General features: G+C 41.8%; 1 protein-coding gene across 1 annotated transcript in view; it reads left to right on the top strand.

The window, feature by feature from the left end:
• Positions 1–18,866, top strand: part of mgat4b (alpha-1,3-mannosyl-glycoprotein 4-beta-N-acetylglucosaminyltransferase B) — a 109,202-nt gene that overhangs the window by 59,625 nt on the left and 30,711 nt on the right. Inside the window, exons 5-8 of the mRNA XM_042418386.1 lie at positions 2,119–2,165; positions 3,147–3,260; positions 12,513–12,588; positions 18,044–18,158. Coding sequence (XP_042274320.1) covers positions 2,119–2,165; positions 3,147–3,260; positions 12,513–12,588; positions 18,044–18,158 — 352 coding nt within the window. The remainder of the gene's footprint in view (positions 1–2,118; positions 2,166–3,146; positions 3,261–12,512; positions 12,589–18,043; positions 18,159–18,866) is intronic.

Raw genomic sequence — 18,866 nt, 5'->3', positions numbered from 1 at the left:
TTTTCCCTGCCTGCCGTCTCTGCGTTTCAACCAACTCCTTGACATTTATTTAAGAATGTGTGTTAATCATGTGTGAGAGGTTTGACTTGATCTTTTATAAAGTGAAAGCAGGTAAAACAGGAGAGTGAAGTCGTGTTCTAGTCGATGTGTTTTGTCAGTGAAGAGACAGAAACAGTAAATCTCCTCCTGGAATATGCAGTGAAAGAAAACTCTTCATCCTGCCCTTGATCATTTTTACAACAGGTGAGGTGCAGCTGCTGCTGTGTGACGCCTGAGAGGATAAATAAACAGATCGGGTTCAGTACGGTTCAGTACGGTGGCCCTGAGGTTTAAAACACAAAAAACCAAAACCATAACCACATTTTAGAAACAAAACAAAAACATAAAAAACACAATGAAATGTTTTCTGTTTCGGTGTGTTTTGCACCTCAGGGCCACCGTACAAGGTGCTGCCGTTAATTTGTTAGTAAGAAGTCAGGAAACAGACCAGAACTCAGAGGCAACAACACATCTTTTTTTTTCTACGTTTCTTGTTCTGGACCAAAAGATTCAAACTGCTCGAGCTCCGTCAGACGCTCCTTCATCGCTGCGTCCAGTCCTGAAGCTGACGCCGGGTGCAGCTGGAGTTCAGCTGCTGCCAGTGGAAACCTGCTGGATGTGAGATGGACGTTTTGATTTCTGCCAGACTGGACAAACTCCTGCAGCTCTTCATTCAAACAACTAAAAAAAAACATCTCAGCGTGGATTCAGAGGAGCTGCTCTCAGGCTCCTGTGATGCTCCAAGTGTTGTCTCTGTTTGGAGGAAGAAAACCTTTTTAACAAAAACTCTGAATATTGGAGAATATTTCTGTCATGTTTTGTTTACTTTCTGGTGTAAAACAGTTTCCTCCTGCAGTTTCAGCATCTGCATCAGAAGCTCACAGAGAGAGAGGGTCTCTCAGTACATATTGACAGTGAGAAGTGAAAAGTGAGCGAGCAGCTCTAAACTCCCATCTGCTCCTCATTAACACTCAACTCAGCGGTAAGCTCCACCCAGCTGGCACCTCCAGGACACCAAAACAAACCACAGGGCCGAGGCTCCGCTGTGCCGGTGGAAACATGCGTGACTTCGGGGCGACCTCGCTGCCTGGACGCCTTCGGAGCCACATGATTGGAATCCCAGAGGGGAGCCCGTTCCGGTTCCCGATTGGCCGAGCGGGAGGTTGAACTCTGATGTCATCGATTGCTCAAGTTGTTGTTGATGTTCGAGTGTGTGTGTGAGTGTGTGTGTGTGAGTGTGTGTGTGTGTTGTTTTGGTGCAGAGATGGATGATCTCAGCTGACCGTGTGTGTGTGTGTGTGTGTGTGTGTGTGTGTGTGTGTGTGTGTGTGTGTGTGTGTGTGTGTGTGTGTGTTATCATGGGTCAGTAGGTGATGGATGACAAACACTGAGGAGACGTTTGAATCAAATTATGCATTTTATAACTTAAACAGAGAAAGTTCATCGACGGTCAAATTCAAAATTCAACACCAACCAAACCTCCCCGTCCGATATCGCTTCACATCACAGTGATCAGATATTGTTTTCATTAATACAAGTTGATTTTTCTTTCTAAAAATACTTTTTTTTAGCAGCTGGATAGATTAAAACGAAGCCCTGGAGGGACCGTGGAGAAAAGAATAACTAATTCCTGCTCTGGATTTAATAATTTGTGCCTCTGGATTTAATAATTTGTGCTCTCAATATTTAACAGAATTCCCCCTCATGCCGTCCTCTGGTCCTGCGTTACACCCTCACTGTGGGTCTCATGGATGTAATCAAGTTTTATTTTGAAAATATGTGGATATTAAGCACAGCACTGTGTCTCTGAGATGCTTTAATTAAGCAACTGTTTGCTAACGAGTTCAACCTGAAAGCTGATGACTTATTGTTTCTGATGAATGCAGGTTGAAATATCACAAACAACAAATATATTAAATAACTTTATGACCAACAACACATGAACAAATCAAACTCACCTCACAGCAGCTGACGTCTGAGTGTTTGTGTGTATTTATGTGTATTGCTTGTTAAAAATGTCTTCCTCTCTCTCTCTCTCTCTCTCTGTGTGTGTGTGTGTGTGTGTGTGTGTGTGTTCAGGCTGACCAGCAGTACGCCAGCAGTGTAGCAGACAACCTGAAGCGCCTGTAAGTCCACCTGCATGATGCCGTTACCGCGGCAACCAACACAAGAGAAGGGATTCTGCGTGTGTGTGTGTGTGTGTTGTGTTTGATGTCGGCTCGTACACGGCGGTGTTTGATCATCACTACGTGTGTGAACAGCTGTGTGTGTGTGTGTGTGTGTCATTGTTCACAGCTTGTAGTCAAAGTGCAGCATGTTAATGCATGATTAATTCATCGCACACACACACACACACACACACACACACACACAGCCTGCAGGATAAACTGTGTCGGCAGCAGCAGGAACCTTTTTGTAAAAACATTTTTCTGCTCAAAGATCAAGATGATTTTTCCTGCCTTCACCTTCACTTTCTCTCATTTCTTCTTCCTCCTTTCGCTCATTATTTCCTTCACTCCGTCTTCTTCTTTACTCCCTTCTTTCTTTATTCCTCTACATCCTTTGTTTCTGTTGTTTCCTGCATCCTCCTCTCTCTCCTTGTACCTCCACCTTTCCTTCTCATCATCTTCATTTCCTTCACCCTCTCCTCCTCCTCTCTACTGCCTCTCTCTCTCTCTTCTCATTCTTTCTTTACTCCTCTACATCTTTCTTCCATCCTCCTTTCCCTCCATATTTTGTTCTTTCCTTCCCTTCATCCCTCTGACTTTCTTCTGCTTCCTCTGTCCTTCTTTCATCCTCCTTTAATTCCTGTTCTTTCCTTCTCTTTCCTCCTTCCTCCCTTTCCTCACCTCCACCTGATCCTCTTTTCTGTCCTTCTCTACCACTTCCTGTCCCTCTTTTTATTCTTTCTCTCTATTTCTCTCTTTATAGTCTTGAATGACAAATATTCCTTCAGTGTTTTCATGTTCATGTTGTCTCTCAATATAACGACACAATGCTGTTAATTAATGTGAGAAAACACTGTAGAGACACATAAATGTAATTTAATTGATGATTGATCAGTTGATCATGTGACTGTCGGGTTTTTCTCTCTTCTTCTCTCTCAGTTTCCCAGCAGAGATTCAGTCCGGTCTGTTGGAGGTCGTCTCTCCGTCCGTCCACTTCTACCCGGACTTCTCTCGTCTCCGAGAGTCCTTCGGAGACCCCAAGGAGAGAGTCAGGTGTGTTCAAGTGTGTGTGTGAAAGTGTAGAGAAGACGTCTCACTCTGTCGTAATTGTCTGAACTACAGAAACACTCTGATTGTACAGAGATGTTACAGAGTGGAGCTTCTTCCCTCACAGAGGATCTTTGGTCGAGTTACAGACACACGAACCGACAACAGACGAGTTTCATTTTGTCATCGAGTGACTCACAGCATTAATTAGTGACGGCGGATACGAGCTGCTGCCCAACACGTTTATCATTTTAACCAAAGTGACGCTCGGTGCAGATGAAGATGAGAAGCTGCTGGATGAAGCTTCTCTGCTCTGATCAGAAGAATCACAGTTAATGATCTTTACTGTGATTTTGTTCAGCCTGGTCTCACCAAATAGTGTATGAATGGTAAATGGACTTGTATAGCGCCTTTCTAGTCTTCCGACCACTCAAAGCGCTTCACCCATTCACACACATTCATACGCTGATTGGGTACAGGGGCTACCATGCAAGGTCCCAACTCTGCCCATCAGAGGAAACTAACCATTCACACACTGATGGTGCAGCCATCAGGAGCAATTTGGGATTAAATGTCTTGCCAAAGGACACATCAACATGCAGACTGGACGAGCCGGGAATCGGACCACCGATCTTCCGATTAGTGGACGACCCGCTCCTCTACCTCCTGAGTCACAGCCGCCCCGTATGAACAAGACTCCAGTTCCTTAAGTCATTTTGCGTGTTATCACTACTATTTCGCACCATTTAGGTTCGCACCGCTATTGATACGCCGTCCCGTGAGATCACATCGATTTGTTCTGTCTGAGACAAAAGTGGACAGTCGTGAGAGAAAACGTGGTGAAATCTGACTGGTCATCACTACAGGACAGAGCTCCTCGGTCTCACTGAGAGACTCGACTGACGATTCAGAGACAAAACGTCAGGAAATGTTCAGGACGCTGCTGAGTTTCTGCTGTACAGAGTCGAAGTTAAACCGGAGCTTCAGCTTCTGTTCCAGAAGTAGGAAAACCTCATTAAAACCTCGTTAACATGTGTAAATCATAATTCATTAAACTTACATTTAAACGATACAAAGCTATATAGTCCAACTCTGGAGGCGTGACTTCCTGTTTGGTCGTCTCACACGTCACAGTCAGAGAATATTGACAATAAACGCTTCAGTTGTCCAGAAAGACAGAAAGAAACACTGAGGGGGACATTGTGTTGAGTTACAGAAGCTGGTGGAACAGAGGCTAGACAGGAAGTGATGTCATGACTTTGGGTGTGTGTGCAACCAATCAGAATACGACATGAGATGACGCAGAATAGTTTAGGAGGAAACACTTCTCCTCTTTACATCCATGAAGGCTCCTCCTGGTATTAACATGTGATGTGAGTCTGGATGATGACGACGTCTGATCCGTCAGATTTACTCCTGGAACTGAAACACGTTCTTGTTTTCTCAGCTGTTCCTGCGCTCTGATCAGATCTCAACATGTAAATGAGCTGGGTGGAGCTGGCAGACTCCTCGACAAACACGTGGCGTCCCAGGTCAATAAAACAGCTGCCACCGACAGACGTCATTCGTCTCTAAACGTCTTGTTGTGAGAGAAGACTGCTGCGATCTGTTCCTGATGTCTGATACTCGACTTCATGATCAGCTGTTCTGACAAAACGTCACTAAACCGAGTTTATAAGTTTCACTTTATTGAGTTTCTGACTTTGTTGTGATTTAAAGTGACGACCTCTCTTCTTCTAACTTTAAATAACTGCAGTTTATCATAATAATTTATCAGTGTGTGTGTGTGTGTGTGTGTGTGTGTGTTAATGTGTGTGTGTGTGTGTGTGTGTGTGTGTAATTTATCAGCTCCAGTAATCAGAGAAAGTTGGGTAACGGTATGTGTCTCTTAGTGTGTGTGTGTTTGTGTGTGTGTGTGTGTTTCAGTGTGTGTGTGTGTTTCAGTGTATGTGTGTGTGTAAAACAGCTCCCCAGGCGTCTGTCAGCCTGTCATGGCTAATTCATGAGGCTCTGAAGCACGCTGAGCAAGCTAACTAGACACACACACACACACACACACACACACTGAAACACACACACACTGAAACACACACACACTTTTAAATTGGTCCTCTTCTCGTCTCCTTGACGGAGCCGCCTTAAAAGGAAACACACACTTTTACACACACACACACACACACACACACACACACACACACACTCTCTTTACCTTTAAGGGTCAATATGCAGATTGAAATGACATCATTTCTGTTAACTGTTGCTCCGCCCCTTTGGCCTCGTTCCCTTGGAAACACGGCACAGGAGGGAGGAGAGGGAGGTGAATGAAGGAGGACTGGAGGGAATCAGAGGAAGGAGGGAACGGTGATAGATGAAGGAAGGAAGGAAAGAAGATGGTGGAAGAGGAGGAGGAGGAGGAGAGAGGGATGAAGGGCGGACAGAAAGAAGGAAGGAAGCTGAAATGAGTTTATTGTATTTTATTAACCTCACGAGTACCGTTCATCTTCTCACAGTTCCATTTCCTGTTTCGTCTCTTAGCTTCCTGTCGTTGTCGCTGGTTATAATAAATACAAGTAAGAAGCTGCGATCTGATTGGTTCACAGCCTGCTACACATTTATCACAGCTGATATACAAACAGCTGATCTGCAGCACGTGTAGGAATACAGAAGTTCTACGGTTTAGAAAATGTAAACGGCTGTCTGACGGAAACATAAAGCAGTGAAAATATTCTAAATACAGCAGGAACTTCATCTGATATTGATTTTTTTATGTGGTTGAAACACGTTTTGCTGCAGCAGTTCATCGTTTAGCTTCCGCACCAGTACTCTGAACTGGGAGCATGTCAACCCAGATCTACTGACTATTGATAACTACCTCATACGATACCACTTCAAATAATCTCAACTATCCCTTTAACTGCTTTTCTAATGATAATTTTAAACAGGATCTTTTCCGAACCCCAACCAAGTGTTTTTTTTTGCCTAAACCTGACCAGACGCATCATAAAGCATCGTTATTTTGCAACGTAACGTAATGACGTGTGACCTACTGGTAGGTGTCACAGTCCCATTCCAGTGGGTTGATATGCACCTACTAGCAGGTGTAGCAGGCTTATCTATGAGGCTGGTAACCATGGTAACGCCCAGTCAATCGAGTGATAACATCTGAAACAGATGAGAGATGAGACATGGATCAAACTATCAGAATTTGATCCGTTTGGTAACATTTGGAAAGTCTAGAAGAGCTGCACAGTTTTATCTCCATTCAAGTGAACGAGGAGCCAACAGGAAGTCAGACGGCGGGCGACTCGGCCCAAAACGCCAAAGCGTGAGGAAGCTCATGGAAACATGGCGGACATTTGGTTTCATGCACCACTGAGCAACTGTCATAGGAATGAACGGCGCCATCTTTGAACGCCATATTCCAGTTCTGCTTCATACAGTATGTTTACATTCTCGCTGACCAATGAGAGGAGAGAAGCAGTTTACACACATCGGGACATGATGAATGAAGAAGAATCAGTTCGTTTATTCTTCTTTTTTATCCCAAATCCTCAGAATCCTCCACTGCTCTCTTCTTCTTCTTCTTCTTCTTCTTCGTCTTCTTCTTCTGTGAGATCTGACAGTACTGTTCAGTCTTTCCTTCATTCATTATGAAGCACAGAGTCCCGTCACTCCGTCTTCACACGTCTATAAAACCTTCGTCTCCCCGCCGACAGTCTGCAGGAGAAGAAGAAGAGCAGGAAGCTGAAAGAGAAACTACAGACGCTGCAGGAAGATTCTGCTCCACTGCAGATCTTTGAAAAGGGAAAAATGTGAAGTTTTATGCTGGTTTTCTGTTTCTTCAGAGGATGAAAATAACTCAGCAGTAACCAGACAGACAGAGAGGAAGAGGAGGAGGAGGAGGAGGAGGAGGAGGTTTGACAGGAAGTTCTGAGAAGTGAAATGATTCAAACAGTTGTTGGTTCATTTTATCACAGAGGACAAAAATCTTCATTAAATTCAGCTGAAGAGTCTTTTTAAACTCGTCTGTAGAGCAAACAAAAAGTTGATTAAACGTTGATTATGATGGATTATCGCTCTGCAGGAAGTTTAAATTAGTTTCTCATACAAATGAACTGAAACTAATGTCTGTCTGGAAGGAAGGAAACTCATCTAAAAACTGATTCTGCACCTGCAGAAAAGTCGAGTGTTGAATATGTGATTTTTGTAGTAAATGAGCTGAAATATGCAAAAAGTTAAACTCTGATGTCACATCAAAGATTCAGCGAGCGGACGACGGACGGATGTCGCTCTTTAATAGAGTGTTTGTATGCCAGCTCCAGCGTCCGTCCATTAAAAGTTTCCCCACTGGACTCCGTCACGCTGCTGCTGCTGCTGCTGCTGCTGCTGCTGCTGCGGGTCTCAGAGGGAGACGGAGGACAGTAAAACCAGTCTCTGACTCGTGACCTCGCATATTAACGGCTACTTGTTCAGTTCACTCATAAAGACTCAAAACCGCTGCTGGAGCTCCAGAGGACGCAGAGAGACGTCAGCAGGTCGAAGGTTTTAATTCACAACACTTTGATGATCGTCTGCACTGCCGGCTCCATTTTATCCAGTTTGTATTGAACAGTTTAATGTCTCAATGTACTCACACATTGAACAAATAATAAATTGGAGGTAAAAAAAAAAAAAAGACATAATGTAATTTTTTGGTTTAACAAAATTAAATCCAAATTTTAACACATTTTGCAGATTAACAGGCAAACTCACTTTATTCTTTCTACAGTGCAGAAAACTCTCTGCTGCAGAAGTTCAATGTTTTGCACCATCAGGTTCCAGTTCATCCAAAACCAGCTTGATGACTGGTTCCATGGTGGTTCTGACAGGTTGGAGGTTTGTTCTGGATCGTTATCTCACTGCAGGATGAATCAGAGCTGCTGCTGCTGCGTGGCTCTGCAGGATGCATCTAAAACAGCTGCAGATCATCACGTTTCCTTTTTACACAGACAGAGGGTTTAATCAGCTAAAGTTGGGACACCTGTAGGAAGTGTTTGCATCAACTTTCAAGGCTTTGTTACTTTAATCGCTGCAGAAAAGCTTATCAATTTGATATTTTCAACTCTTGACAGTTCACTGCTTACATTTGTCTTCAATTTCAATAAAACTGGACTGTTCTAAAACTTTAGACGGGTTGTGTACATACAGTACTGTGTGAAAATTTTGGATTATAAATAAATGTCCAGTCAGTTAAATATCAGAAGTGTGTGTAACCGGTTGACTCTCGCGTTGCGTCGTAAGGAAGAGGCTCAGACGAGGGTTTCATTTCGAGGCCGCCATTTATTCCGACAACTGACAGAAGTAAATGAAAAGAAAATATCCTCCGGTCAATGGTGACGCTAACTCAGGCTCCTACACAAATTAAATAACAGAATTGTGTTACTGTACTGTGCAATAAGTCGCTTACCTCTCCCATGAAGGATGACAACAACAGTGGAGATGTAAAGGCGGGGGACATCATTTATAGGGTGAACGTCGGGGTACGTAGGAGCCTTAAATGTTCCACCTGTTGCGCGTCAGGATTGAACTATTTACAAATGTTATGTAATTATAATACATATGCTGCACAGTTGACCCTGTTACATGTGAACGAATGTGTAGATAAACTGCTGCGGTTCATTATCGGCTCCTGTTTGAAGTCTGACTCCTTCAGAACTAGATCAGAACCCTCAGACGACTCTGTGGACGTCAGATTTTGTAACGTTGTTGGTTTGAACATGAGTCTCTTGACTTGGACATAACCTGAGTGACTAATGAGTGTTTTCCAGTGAACGCGCTGCTCCACCAGTCATTTAAAAAAGATGTGAGGAATCACACTGCGGTCACCCTCCTGCTGCTTTTATATATTCAGCTGCCAGATAAAACTCTGTTTTTATATTTTAAAACAACTGGTTCGTTGTTGCATTTCAGTTTTTGTCTGTCGTGTTAAATCCCCTCGTCCGTTGATCGCCGGGGGAGAGACGGACGAGCGACGACGATGCTGCGTCTGTGTTAACTTTACTGTTGTTCTATAAAAAGCTCTTTTCCTCGGAATTGTTTTTAGACCTAAGCGGGTGTATAAAAAGGCTATTGACTCCCTGTAGTAAAAAAACACTTTAAACTGTGGATAAACTGCTGTGTGAGGGGATGAGGAGGCGGGGTGTGTGTATGTGTGTGTGTGTGGGGGGGGGGGGATTATTTATGGCACAATAAAGCATAAGAGACCACAGAGAGGGGGAGGGGGAGGGGGGTGCAGGGGGTTTCTTGTCTGCAGGGCTGAAGGAGTCAGACATCATGTGTTCATCACATGCTGCATAAACCTCCACAAAGAGCAGCGCTCTGATACTACTGCGCCTGTTTGAAGGGTCAAAGGTCAAGCTGGGGAGGGGGGGGGGGGGGGGGGGGGGGGGGGGGGGGGGGGGGAGTACTCTGATCTTTTACTGCAGTAAAAGTACCAAAACATTACAAATAAAAGTCTTAGAGCACAAAAAGAAGCTTTATGTGTTGAATACACAAACAAATATGCACTGTGGGGTTCTTGTTGTTGTTGTTGTTGTTGTTGTTTGCATATTCAGATAAGCTAATGTTACATCAGTCAGGACATCGTCTCCTCACTGAGTCTTTGTTCAGATTAACTGCATGAATCATTTATCAAATAACAAATAGTCCAAACTTTATCATTTCATCTTCATCTTCATCTTCATCTTCATCTAATGGTGATTATAAACTTATAAATAAAGATAGAAGATAAAAATAATGTTTCTAAAATGTATACATTTATTACAGATACATCATGCTGACTAAAGTAAGTAAAAGTAAAAATAAAAAGTAAGGTTAGCATGAAAAATAAAGTAAGAATATGTTAGAATTAACATCAAGTGTCATTAAAATAAAGGTTTATAAACTTCTGCTCCGTTAAATCTCTCTGACTTTCAAAAATCTGCATTAAATCCTCGTGTTTCATTCTGAGCAACCAGGAGCCACATGTCTCTCACACAGCAGCGGTGGGCAAGTAGTGGCTCGTGGGCCAAATCCGGCCCTCCAGAATATTCTATATATATATTTGACCCCCCTGACAAATAATACAAAACAATAACAAAACACAAACACACAGCTAAATGTAAATCCTGGTTAATATGTTACTTGTATACTGTCGCCATGGTTACAACGTGCTGAAATTTTGTCCAATAAACCAGAAATTACATTTTAATGTGTGAATTCAAATTTCTGTTTTAATTCCACAACTTGAGTCTATTCCAAACATATCAGATATATTTTTATGCACATAAATAGTTGAACAGAATTTATTGCGCTGATTTTCTAAGGCAACAACATAATATGTGGATAATAAAGTACGTCTCTAGTCTCAAAATCCAACACAGAACATTTGCATATGAGTCATTTTTTAGCCAAATGATTATTAAAATAAGCTGTAACTGTTAGCGACCACTTATTAATACTAAAATGACATCAGCCTGCAGATACAAACCTGAACAGAGTTATAAATAAACATCCAGGCCTGTGTTGAACCTCAGAGCTGCTCATAGTGTTCAACATTTGTAAGAAATGATGCATTTTTATCTGATCGCAGTGACAGAAATCAGGAGTTCGATGACTGACAGCGACTGGAGAACTTCCACGTTCCACACAGACGACCTTCATCTGTTGACGAACACAAACAAACATCTGCCGTCGCCGCGGCGTGCGAGTGTTCAGCTGTGTGTGTGTGATGATGATAATAAAGACAAAAAGGCGGTGCGCTGCGGCTCAGTGTGAAGCTGCTGTAAATATTGACCTGTGTGTGTGTGTGTGTGTGTGTTTGCTCTGTTGTGAAGCTGCTCCGCTGTTTACTGAACCTGCTCTGTACACACATTGATTCAATCCACCGCTCGCTGCTTTCTGCTGTTTCTGAGACCGCCTGACATTTATGAAGCGGCGGAGGTTTTTTTTTCCATTACGACTGGCTGCAGGTATCGATGGAAACATGTGGTGTTAAAGTTTTAATCAAAACAATAGTCTCACTGATGTTCAGAGTCTCAGATTTTATCTCTGAAGTTGACAGATGCAAAGTTTTTAACTGATGATCTACTGATTATGTTCTTCCACTTTATCCAGTTTATTCTTACTCCCATGATGCATTTGGGACAACAGTTATATTGCAACAGGTGTCTCAGAGATTTTTGTGAAATCTATTAGAAAACTTGAGGGAAAATGCTTTTTATTTTGTGTTTCTTGCTGTGAGTCAGATGAGAAGCTAACCCGTCTCCTAGAAACTATGTTCATATAAACTGTTTTCCCTCAGTTACACTGAGTTGGCAGACGTAATCTCTGTCTGGATTATGTTCACACAGTTAATGTGTTTTTCTAAATAGCAAGCTGTAAAGTTTATTTCCATCCTCTAGTGCAGTTTGTCACGTCCCAGTCTGCAGAAGTGACTCTTCAAATGTTTTAATGTGGAGGAAACACATTTAGAAAATAATTAAAACGTGTTACTTAAAGCCTTGATTCATGGTAATAATAACGTGAACGTTTTTATTGTTACATTCTTTATTCAGTGTAAGAATTATCAAATAAACAACTTCCCGTATTCTAGATTGATTAATAAAGTATTGATGAAAACATTTATCGGTCAGTTCATGCGGGACAAAATGTTTTTCAGCATAGAAATGATTAAACGTTTGATTCATAAAAATGTAAACGGCAAATCTGAAAACTCCCCGTGTGATGAACGACCTTGACACAACAAGAGGAAATCAAATAATGTTTTCATTTCTGCTTAAATTAAACATGTTCTGACAGCTGAAGTTGACCAGTGATCACATTATTCATAAAGATTTAATGTTTATTTATAGACGTTATTATTATTTAATGCAGAAACTAAACACGACGTTGTGAAGACTCGTCTCTCTGTCGGCGACAAAATTCTCTTTAATGTAAATCATCAGAGTGAAGGAAATGAGTGTAAGTCAATGTAACGTCCTTTTTGTGTGTGTGTGTGTGTGTGTGTGTGTGTGTGTGTGTGTGTGTGTGTGTGTGTGTGTGTGTGTGTGTGTGTGATCTTATGGCTCATTGACTTTTTTTTATCCCTGGTGGTATTTTTCTTATTATCCACTGCAGCAGTCTGTTATTATAGCTCACTGTGTGTGTTACAGGAAGCAGGACGAGCGGTTTTTCATGTTTTTTAGATCTTCCGCTGATAAAACTCTCTCTTGTTCTTCTTTCTCTCTTCCTCTTCCTCAGGTGGAGGACGAAGCAGAACCTGGACTACTGTTTCCTGATGATGTACGCTCAGTCTAAAGGAACTTACTACGTCCAGGTGAGAAACAAAACCTTATCTGATGTCTGACTACTGACCTTTGACCTGCCGTCAACTAGAGCTGCTTCCTGTATCTGTTAATGTCACTAAATGATCTGTATTCAGATGTTAGAACTCATCTTTTAATTATCAGCATTAAATTGTCACTGCTGGTTATTCTCCTCATATTAGTGTGTATAAGATTAGCTGCCACCATAATAATATAATCTTTTAATCGTGTGCCTTAATTTATCAAATGAGGAAACACGTTTTTAACACCACCTTCAAAAATAGTAAAAAGTATAAACTATTAAAGGTCTAAACCAAATTTCACAGCAATCCATCAGATGGTTGTTGAGATATTTGAGTCTGAACTGGCATCACTGGAAACATTAGTACAGTGTTTAAACAGCCAGTACATGTTAACTCCTTTATTGCCTTTTTGTCTTTTGTTATATGATTTTTTTCATTGTTAAGTTTTGTCCTTAACTTTGCGTGTGTATATTAACCTCAAAGTTTATAATTCCCCCCGTTAAGTTTCTTTTATAACGCTGATAATAGTGACAGCCTTCAGTCTCTGCGTTGTGTTGTGATGATGATGATGATGGTGGATGGTGGCGCAGTAGCTTACAAGCACTTCAGGATCTGGGGGATACGAGCCCGGTCTCAGTAAAACTATTTAATATAAATAAAATCATAATCAAAGGAAACTTACAATACTAACAAATGATTTCTGTGACGAAGCTTAATAACTGTTACATAACAAATTACAGGGCCGACGGTCGAACCTTGACCAGGATCAAAAACTCACTATATTACAGATTATTGATACAGATGAATCAGTTCACATAGATAATCACTCTGAATGTCAATATAATTATAATTAGTGACCGAGCCCAAAGGGCCTAAGGGCGAGGACCCTATTGTTTTTTGTTTGTTTCTTTCTTTCTTTCTTTCTTTCTTTCTTTCTTTATTATTACGCCACTTAAACCCTAAATTTGACCCCTAAACATGCTCAAAAACTCACCAAATTTGGCACGCACATCAGGTCTGGTAAGATTTGATAAAATGTAAAAATTAACCCCTAAAGTGCCAAAATGTGCTCTCTACCGCCACCTATGTAACAAAAATGGCCGCCACGGCCCGTAGGAATGTCGTAGAGAGATCAAACCAAAACTCAATTATTCGCCTCATCAAGAGCTACAAATCATACACTGACACCCCTGACCTAAATCCAACAGGAAGTCTGCAATCAGCCTTTCAAAATAAGACTTTTCCCCAATTTGGTTCCCGAACAAACGCTACTTCCTCCGTGGGCGTTAATGGTATCGGCTTCAAACTTTAATAGGTGACTTATGACACTGTGCTGAAAAAAAGTTGTTAAAAACTTTGTAATAACTCAAACGGTTTGGATTTAATAAGCCCTGAAAGTTGCAGTCCCACATCACCCTTGCAATGTAAACCAATGGGGAGGCAATCTATAGGCATGGACTTTGTGTCAAACAGAGGCTTCTGACGTCTAAACTATAAGTCTGACCACTTTCAAACCTGTATCAATGGATTCGCCACAAAATTTCCTACTAAAATGTGATTTTTAATGTAAGCTTTGGCCAAAGTCATGGGATTTATGAGGAGATTTCACAAGAAGCGTACTCTAAAATCCTCCTCTCCAACTGCTCCTGGTGATGTCACTCCCTCAGTGCTGTGAAACATTCTGCAATACACACTCATTATAAAATCACAGGAGGAGCAAGAAAAGACTTTAAAACTCACACTCTAATATCTCAAAAACAATAAAAGATAGAAAACACATGTAAATTCAAGATTTGTAGGTCAAAGTCTCGTGACTCATTTAAAGTTCAAATGAAGTTTGTATCTAAAACTATGTGGAAGCAGTAAATGTTCAAAAAGGTGTGGGTTCGCTCACACTCTTGCTCTCTGCTTGCAGCTTTAATTAGTAATAAAGTCTCTCTCAGGTCAGCTATACATTATTATTTACAGGTTTCCATTTAACAGTCACACACTCACCAGGGGGATACAAGCCTGGTCTGACTTGTTGCCCCGGTGATGCTTTATAGCTGCATCGTTACCATGGATACCATGTAGCCAAGTATTAAATATTAAATATAAGATAACAGCATAAAATAATGAAAATAACACAAATATGTACACCTTACAACTATTAAATGAAGGTAAAATTACTGACAAAATTATATTCTATATGAAAAGATTTTGCTATTAGACATAGTGACCATTTAAAGCTCAACTAATGTATTTAATGTAACATGCGAGAGGCAGATGTTACATGTGCAGCCATCTGAACCAGTACAAAATGTTTCCAACCTTACTGGGACTCACCTGGTTAAATAAATATGTGTGTAATTCTCTTGATGTCGTTTTAAATTAATCTTTACGGATGAGTGATGTGTCCTCAACGGTAGCTGCAGCTCTGAACTGACAGTAGAAAACCCTCTAAACGTCTAAATAAAAACATTTAAATGTGGTGAAGATGTAAAATATTCATCAGACAGCTTCTGTCACTGTACTGCAGCTAATAAAGCAGGACGGCCATTAAAATAAAAAGCGTCTGTGATGTAATTCTCCTGGTGCGAGAGGCTGATGAAACTGTTGCATTGTGGGGCCGACTGACGGGGGCGTTAATGGAGGTGTCTCTGCAGCTTCATCACGGACTCTTTGTTCCCGTCCGTGATGAAAAGAAGAAGAAGAAAAAAAAAAAAAACCTCAGACTCTCCTCCAGTTTTCCCAACATCTGACAGAAATACATAGTTTCCTCACAGGGTTTCTTACCTTAAAAAAAAAATCATATTTGAAGAGTAAAAGGATCCGCCGTCTTCTCATCAAGCCCGAACCAAACTGTAGATCCACTCCAGACTGAGCAGAACTGAGCTTCCAGTCCTGTTTCAGTCACGTCGGCTCCCAGCAGGATGTTTGAAGATCTGACTGAACATCTCTCAGTCTCTCCCTGCCGTATCTCTGACCTCTTAGCGCCGTACGAGTCGCTGCGTACGTTGAGATCCTCGGGGCAGAGGTCTTTTATCTGTTCCAGAGGTCCGGCTGAACACTAGAGGGGACAGAGCGTTTGCAGTCGGGACTCCCCCCGAGGGGCCTCGAGGGGCCCCCGGAGGCTCCGGAACAATCTGCCCGAGGAAATCAGGTCGGCTGAGTCTGCGATTTCACTGAAGTCTCTTCCTACTTTTATTGGAGGGACTTTGAGTTTTTATTTGACTTTGAACTGTCTTTTATTCCTGTTTTTGTCTTGTGGGGACGGATGTGAGCAGGTTGTCCATTAATCAGAAGATCGAAGTGTTGTTTTTCTACTCAAACATTGCTTAACCACGACATGTGATGCTACTTCACTGCACTTTAACAACAAATATTACTGGGACCACTACAGAAAATTGCCAATATTTCCCATTTTAGACACTACCACTGACTATCCCCGTAACTAATTGGCCACAGTTTTTCATATTGATCATACACAGTTCAGCAGTATACTATGTTCTGATCTAGTCTCGTTTCTCTGTCGAGATGTGGAGGGCTGTTGTGATCTGCAGCTCTGTCCTTGAACGCTGCTCTCTCTCTCTCTGCCGGAGCTGAACTCAGGTTATTTTCCTGGCGATGGAGCAATCACAGCGCCGTCGTCTCTGCTGGCTGCGGCGGCGGCGGCAGAGCCTCGGCTGTTGCTCCCACACGAAGCGTTTTGACAGGAACACCGAGCCAGACTCGCGCTGTTTTGACACCTCGACTCGCTCTGAACTTTGCAGAGAGTTTTGCCTCGGCTGTGTGTGTAGTGACAGGAGGGGGAGGAGGGAGGAGGTAATTACTCCCATGTTGGCTCTCCGGGGACAAAAGTGGAGGATGTGAATGTCTGTCAGGAAGCTGCCATGTAGACCAGATAACCAGGGCGTCTTCTGCAGGCGGCCGTCTGCTCCTGATGCTAGTCATTATGTGTTACTGTATGTAGGTAAAGGTGGATTGTTGAAGGGTTTATTATCTCACCTTGGGATTTCAAAATGATAGAGTTGTAGAGTTGTTTTTCTTTCAACAATCTCTTAAATGTTAGGAAATATAGCAACTTTGTTTCTGAGAAATCAGGTTTTGTCTGTCATTTTATTGGACAGCTCTAAATAGGCCGACTACAATACCCATAAGCCTTTGTTTGTATTTATATGTGACACTCATCCCTGCATTTCCAAACCTTTTTTTACTTATTTACCGTTACCGTAACATCAGCAAAACATTTTAAAAAGTTACATTAGCATAAAAAAGTAACGTTAGCATCCGACTTTTCACTAGAAAGAACCAGATATTTTCTAACACAGGTCTTTTGTTCTGATGATTCAAACGAGAGGAGAGTTTCATGTTGATCCAACTGTAGAAGAAAGAACTGAGAGTCACTGACAGTCTCTGCAGGAACCAGGAAGCGTCTGAAATAATTTCACACTTCTATAACTTTCAATGAAGACATCGCTGATTATGTTTTCGTTCACGTTAGTGTTGGGCTTTTGAGGCTTAAAGAGGACATATTCTGCATATTTCCAGCTCTATATTTATATTCTGGGGCTCTACTGGAATATTTTTGCATGATTTCCAGTTAAAAACTCCTTATTTATCTTCTACTGGTCCTTTATGCAGCCCCTCAGTTCAGCCTCTGTCTGAAACAGGCCGTTTTAGCTCCTGTCTCTTTAAGGCCCCGCCTCCTGATGAGCACACTCTGTTCTGATTGGTCAGTTTCAGGAAGCTTCCTCCGGCTCCGGAGGCTACGTAAACAAACTATAGTAGCAGGATTTCACTTCTTTTTCTCCTTTTTTACTCCAAATGTCAACTTCTCAAATCCATCCGTACATGTTGGAGCTGAACAACACATGGAAACACCTTAGCAACCACCTTAGCAACCACCTTAGCAACAAAGACTACACATTTATGGGTTTGTGACAAGCTGATGTCATCTTGTTAAAAATTTAAAAAGCATCTGTAAAGGGTAGCTGAAGCCCTGACTTTTGTCTTGCAGGCAGCATTTCTTCATACGTTCACCTCAAATTTTGGAACTTTCATCATGTTTAACATCCGACATCAGGACAGGAAATAAATTACAGAAAACTACTAAAGGCAGAATATGTCCCTTTAAGGTGCTTTCAGACTGTGTCGATGTTCTACATTTTAATTGTCTGCTCCACACACACACATGCTAAAAATCCTGCAGATATTCTTCATGTGAAACGGGGTAAATTTGAAGAAGAATCCTCAGTGTGAGTGATGTTTTATTCTGTCTTCTCTCATCAGGAGGTCTCACTCTCAGCAGAAAACCCAGCACCACTAGCTGCATCTGTTTAATTAAAGATAATGACACACATGTTGCACTGGATCCACTGCTGTTAGAGAAAGAGGAATAAAGTGACAACATTGAACCCACCGCCATCACCCCCCCCCCCCCCCCCTCCTCTCTCTCTCTCAGCTGGAGGATGACATAGTCGCTCGTCCAAACTACTTCACCACCATGAAGAACTTTGCGTTGCAGCAGCCGTCGGAGGAGTGGATGATCCTGGAGTTTTCTCAGCTCGGCTTCATCGGTGAGTCGCAGTGTTTATCATAATAATAACAATAACAATAATAATAAGAAGAAGATGTCTGCTTGTTGGTATCCATCTTAAACTTTTCAGACATGGAATTTGATTTCTGGCTTCATCTATGTGTTAAAGTTTGTGTCACTTTAATGAAATCTAAATAAAACACCATTTGTCACAACAGGTCGTAACGTCAGTCGCCCTAAAACGAGCCACAGTTAGTTTGAGTGACAGCTGCCGTCTAACAGTCGTAGTAACTGTGAGGCGGAGCAGTGGTGACGTTCAGATGACGTATATATATATGTGGGCAGATTTCCTCGTTCAGAGGAGGAGGGAGGACGGAGGCTTTAACCCAACAGTGGACTTTACTACAGGAGACGCTGTTTGTTTCCTGTTTCCAGCTATGACACAATATTGTACACAGCATAACGTTGGTTTTGATATGAACTCTACAAACTTGCTTACATATTGGACTTTTAATAATGATGATGAGATATCATCATCATCCATCATGTGGCGGCTGTGGCTCAGGAGGTAGAGCAGGTCGTCCACTAGGGGTTGTGCCCGAGCACGAATACGTTATTCGGCAAAGCACAAATAGCGGGGTATTATAACGAATATTTGTTTCATACAAATATTTTAAAAATTATTTGTTTTTGGGAAGAAAAAAAAAACAAAAACATGTTAAATACCAGCGTGCAGGTCGGTTACATC

This window comes from Thunnus maccoyii, chromosome 8, assembly GCF_910596095.1.
Source record: "Thunnus maccoyii chromosome 8, fThuMac1.1, whole genome shotgun sequence".
NCBI lineage: Eukaryota > Metazoa > Chordata > Actinopteri > Scombriformes > Scombridae > Thunnus > Thunnus maccoyii.
This window is presented reverse-complemented; position numbering and strand designations above follow the sequence as displayed.